Genomic DNA, 6,000 nt, shown 5'->3' on the forward strand with positions numbered 1-6,000 from the left:
CTTGTAATAGGAGTTAGAGTCCTCTGAATATACATCCAGGAGAGATATAGTGGGGTCATATGTTAATTCCATACTTAAGCTTTTGAAAAAAACCTTTCTATTAATTTCCATGAGGGCTTTACGAGTTTATATTCCTATCAGCAGTGTCTGAGGGTTCCTTTGTTCTCACATTTTTGCCCGAATTTTTTAGAGTCTGTAATCCTGATAACAGCAATTCTGACTGGGTGAAATGAAATCTCAAAGCAGTTTTAATTTGTATTTCCCTGCTTGGTAAGAATGTTGAATACATTAAAAATATGTCTTGGATAGTTCTGTTTATTGACTTTCATCCTATTTATTAATCTGATGACTTTTTTTTGGTGTTTCATTTTTGAATTGCTTTATAGGTCCCAGGTATTCATGTAGACGTGCAAGGGACCCTGAATACCAAAATAATTCTAAGCAGAAAGACACTGATGAAATATCTGATATTAAATTATATAGTGAAGTGATAACAACAAAAACCATGTGGCACTGGCACAAAGACAAGTATATAAAGTGATGGAATAGACGACTTAGAAATAATCCCACACAGTGACAGTCACCTAACTTTTGACAAAAGTCACAAAACATGCATTAAAAAAAGACACCCTCTTCAACAACAGGTTCTAGGAAAACTGAATGTCCACGTGTCGAACAATGAAGCTGGATTCCCATTTCTTATCCTGTACATACAAAATCAAAATGGAAACCAGACCTTAATATAGAACTTGAAAAATTGAAACTGCAGGATGAAAATATACAAAAATACTCTTTAAGATACTGGCAGGGAAAAGGCAAAGGCAAGGACTTTTTGCAAAGGACTCCAGTAGCAGAGACAATAATCTCAAAAATTAATAAATAGGATCATATTAAGTTACAAAGCTCATACAGCAAAGGAAATGATTTCCATGTTGAAGAGACAGCCTTGTGTAGAATGGGGGAAAAAAAAACTTTGTCAGCTCTGTCAGAGTTTATTTATTTATATTTTTACACTTTAAAATGAAATTTGAACTATTGCAGAAAATATGAGACACTTATATGATACAAATCATTAACATACCACCTAAATTTTATTATGTTTGCTTTGTTACATATCTGCTCACCTCTAAATTTTTATCAGTGTCTCCATATATTTTAAAGTAAGTTGTAAACTGCAATAAGCCTCACTCCTCAACACTTCAGAAATATATTTTAAGGTTTCTTTAAGTCAGTGGTTCTCTACTTTCCTAATGCTGTGAGCCTTTGATATAATTCCTTATGTTGTGGTGACCCCCCAATCATAACATTATTTCATTGCTGCTTCATAATTGTAATTTTGCTACTCTTACGAATTATAATATGACTAAGGTGTCATGACCCATAGGTTGAGAACACTACTTTAGGCAATGTACATTCATTGTGAGCATACCCATGGCTGCCTGAATTCTGGAGAAGGTATGTACTTCAAATTCGATGACAGTCTAGCACACTAGCTTCATCCTGAAAGTGATCTCTAGTCCTTTTGCATGGAATCAGGCTACTATCTCTCTGAGACAATTACTATAATGATCTTTTAAAGCACAGGTTGGTTTTGTATGTTTCAGAGCCTCACACAATCACATAATTCAGTGTGTCATATTTTGTGCAAATTTTTCTTTTACCCTGAAGGATGCTTATGAGAGATGCATACATGCTATTTTAATCAGGAGTGGGTTACTTTTTATTCATGAATGGTGCAGTATTATAGGAATACTACTTACTATTGGACACCTGTGATGGTTGCAGTATTTGAAGAGAGCTACTGTGTACATCTAATCTTATTTTATGTATATGTAATCTTGTTTTATGTACACTTAAAAATGGGTCTCTGTGATTTGAACAAGGAAAGCTTAACATTTTTAAATTTCTTTGCTTTATCTTATATTCTTAAGGCCATAACCTACTTGGTACATTCCTGGTGTGTCTAGATGTCTGTTCCTTTGCCTTGACTTCACTCAGCAACCAAAAGAAAGCTGCAATTAAGTTTTCATGGGTTTTAAAACTTTGTTTATGCTATAGTCATTTATAATATTAGATTTTATTTTTGCTTTGGGGGACTGTGTTTACTTTATCATGGTTTTTCATTTTAGACATTGTGGAGACACATCCTGCATGTGTACATGGTCACTCAGCGTCACAAGGACAAGAGTACCATCTTTTAGCACATAGGAGAAGGGGTGGAGTGGAGAGGTGTATTAGGGTGGTGAGGAAAGGCATTGGGAGCTTGTGTAGATTCGTGAGTCCTGTGTGGCATCCCTGTAGGCAGGGTCCTGATTTGTCTAATGGGCACTTGTGTTGAGAAATCCTCAAGCATTCCTCAAATTCCACTCTCCCGTTTTGCTTCTATAATGGGGTGCTTCACTGTATTTGTTTTAGAGGAAGAGTCTTACTATGATGCCCTTGATCCTTCTCCTGCCCAAGCTCTCAAGTACTGGGCTTCAGCCATACAGGCATACATCCTCTACTCTCAGTTCATTTCCTAACTACTCATTAACAACTCGTTTTGGAAATTTAGAGAGGGTGACATCGACTTCCAACCACCAGGAAGCCTCACTCCATTAAGTCGTCCTTCCAATCAGCTATTCAACATCTACTCTCTGCCATTTTCTCGTATTACACTTAAACTTTTAGCACACTTTTGTTTTCACTTGGGGTTGATAGCTGATTTCTTTAGTTCCCTCTCTCCCTCCCACTCTTTTCCTGCTTCTTTTCTCTCACTCTCTCATTTCTCCTTACCTTCCTTTTTTTCTCTTTAAACTAAGGGAGGAATTCTAGGGCTCCCCATATCCTAGGTGAGTGAGGCATCACTGAGCTACACTTTAACCATATTTTCTATTGTTAATTAATTAATTAATTTCAGTGTGTAAGTCAGAAAACTAATTGTAGAATTACTTTTCCTCCTTCCACTATAAGGTTTCTGAAGAGTGAACACAGGCTGTTTGCTTTGGTGCCAAGTCTTTTCTCTCTGGTGGGCCATCTCACCTAACCCTAACCTAACTTAACCTAACCCTAACTCTTTCTTTTTTAATTCTTTCTATTCCTTAAGGCTTTAAGAACTTTTTATATATTTAATGAATAAAACATTCATATATATTCAGTCTCCTATTTTTCTTTTGCCACATTAAAGACTCCTCTTTGGGCATATTATATAAGCCAGTCTGAATTAAATTAAACATTGGATCTATTACCTTATATGACTTCTTTAACATTTTTAGTAGGTACATGCTCAAAACAATTCCCTAAAACATATAAATTGACTTAACTCATTTTGGCTGTTACTTTTCTTACCATCCAGCCTATGTGATCAGATATGAATGTCTGCCAGTTCTGTTTTGCCTACAATTAGTATGTCAAGGTCACAGTTCCAAGGTCGGATGTATCCTCAGGAAGAGTTTCCTTGACTTCTTTCTTAAAAAAAAAAACAAAACAACAACAACAAAAAATGACAGCTACATCTTCTGATATCTGCTCAATCTTGTGTCTGTTTCTATGTTTCTATTTTGGAGTTGTCTGTCTTATCACTTGGACATCAAAATTATCCTTCAGGGTACATCCGCCGTTTGTTGTATTTTCCACCTTATTTTAAATGTAAAATTCTAATTGTAAGTGGCAGGCTCATAGGTTAAAGTCGTTTGGGGAACTTTTGTTTTGGCAAGCCAAATCCTAAAATGTTATTGGCATTTCAGTGAGCTGATTTTATTTTATGTTTTCTCCCTTAGGAAAAAGATGACCACTTTGAGTCTGTTCAGCTGAAATCCTCAAGATGCCCCAATATATGAAGAGACAATGTTGTAGCATTCAGGACCCCCATTAGGACTTGTCCTCACACCTGACATGGCTGTGATCTCACAAAGGAGGTGTGCCACTGAGAGGAGGAGGCAAAAATGCTGATCGCCTTATAACACGTCACATACTTTGTCAGCTACAGAAGACAGATGATGTGGGTCTCACTGAAGATGAAGCTTAACTCAGGAAGAGACTTAGCTGTATATACACATAACTGAAACCCAAGTTTAAGTCCACCAATGCACTGCTGAGCATGCCATATGACTACTGGGTAACTTTAATTCTTTATACTGTCTACATATAAAATATGTGTTGGAAGGCAGACATAAACATATGCCTTTTGTTTCCATGTATGTCTTGTTCTTGTACTTTGGGGAAGATTTGGAAAAAAAATTAAGTTAAAATTATTTTTTTCTTTCATTTCTCCAAGACTTGAAAACATCTTTTCTTTTTTAAATTAAAATGATGAATAATGAAAGACAAATTTTCATAGGGTATTTTTCTCTTGACTTTAGAAGTCTAGGATATCAGTAATATTTTGTGAAGTTATTTACTTGTGTTATCTAAGGTGATAATCACTTTTAAAAATTCTTTCCTTGTTCGAACTAGTATGAAAATTTTAACTAATTGTTTGAAGGAATCTCATGGGATGGGGTTGGAGGTAAAAGCCAAGAAGAAACCTCAACATTCCATTAATTTAAACAATCTGGCATTATCAGAAGTCAAAGGCTTAAAGCATTTGGGTGTGGTTGTTAAAGAATAAAGGGTGTGTGCGTAGCACCTTGTTTCACAGACCCCTGCACAGTCATGAAGGAGGAGAGAAACAGCTTAACCCTAAGCACAGAAAACTCTGCTTGTTTGGGCTACAAGTGTCAGCTGGGCTTTCCCTCCTCACCAGGCACCAACCAGAGCACTGGTGGTCTTTAGTTTTTCTTTGCGAGAAGACTTTGAGGATTATGAATTTCTTGAAGATTTTATTTTTAAGCCAATAAGGAAGGAATTCAATTTTTGTAATGCATATACTTGTATTCATAGTAACAATCTTCTTAGCAATGCATTGTTCCTATTCGAAAGCAGCCCAGAAACTTGTGACATTTCTCATGATGGATTACGAGTATTAGTGTGGTGACTTGGATATTATTTTTGAAAGAAGTCTGAAGGTGAACTTGATCAAGCTTGTGTAAACTTTTAGACCTGGGAATTAGAGTATCTTATCCATTATTGATATAAGATGTTCTGGTTTGTTTCCAATAAAACCAATAATAATCTTTACAGCTCTTAATCCAGATATTTAAAAAGATTTTTGATTGGCTGAAGGAGGCAAAGCATATGGGTAAGGTTTTCACCATGTGTTTTTCCTGAAGTGTTTCAGTGCTTGTAATATTTGATTTTGTGGGTGGTGTAGTCTTTATTTTTGTGAAAAATGGGAGAAAATGAATAAATGAATAATTGTGCTTATTGGCCAGAGGGTAAACCACTAGACCTTTTTGCTACCACTAAAAGAATGGTTGAATGTGTGTGTATATGTGTGTGTGCACGTACATGTGTGTATGTGTGTATATGTATGTATGTATGTATCTACTACTAAATATAAAAATAGGTGATGTATTAAGATGTCCTAAGACTGAAAAGAATGTTACTTGGCATAATTTTTGCATTTAATTTCTTGAGTATTCTAAATTATTTTGGTTTTGCTCATTTTTGTCCCAATGTCGGAATATTGGGATGGCTTTCCCTATCATAATCAAAATTTAACCAGGAGAGTGGAAGTACGCTTGAAATATCACTCAGAGGAACTGGTGCAAAGTACAGCCTGGACAGCGTCAGAAAGCTTCTTCTGTACCTGTCACTCTTCTTCACCCTCTCCTGTGCTCAATGTGTATGTTCCCAGCCATAGAAACAATTGGATTTGTTCCCAGGTACCTCTTTTTTCTCTTGTCACTGGACTAAAATCTCTGACAGGTCAAAAATGCCTTAAATTTTAATGAGCTCTCTGAAAATGCAGTTGATATTGAAGAAGTTATTTCATTTTATTTCTAATTTTAGATATTAAATAGATTTCCATTTTGTCAGCTCAGTCCCATCTTTGGATTCCCATGGCTTGTCATTTTACTCTAAGAGCTGAAGAACTATGACAGAATATTATGAGGAGAATATGCAGACCAATTTTAGCTA

The 6,000-nt window shown here is 35.7% G+C and overlaps 1 protein-coding gene across 2 annotated transcripts in view; it reads left to right on the forward strand.

Moving 5' to 3' along the window:
- Kiaa1324l (KIAA1324 like) overlaps positions 1–5,299 on the forward strand; it is a 190,637-nt gene extending 185,338 nt beyond the window's left edge. For both annotated transcript variants that reach the window (XM_029535634.1, XM_021189956.2), the window contains one exon: positions 3,759–5,299. In XM_029535634.1, the coding sequence (XP_029391494.1) occupies positions 3,759–3,818 (60 nt within the window). In that variant the 3' untranslated portion in view covers positions 3,819–5,299. The remainder of the gene's footprint in view (positions 1–3,758) is intronic.
- Positions 5,300–6,000: the final 701 nt, after the last annotated feature.

Source organism: Mus pahari, chromosome 2, assembly GCF_900095145.1.
Source record: "Mus pahari chromosome 2, PAHARI_EIJ_v1.1, whole genome shotgun sequence".
Lineage (NCBI taxonomy): Eukaryota > Metazoa > Chordata > Mammalia > Rodentia > Muridae > Mus > Mus pahari.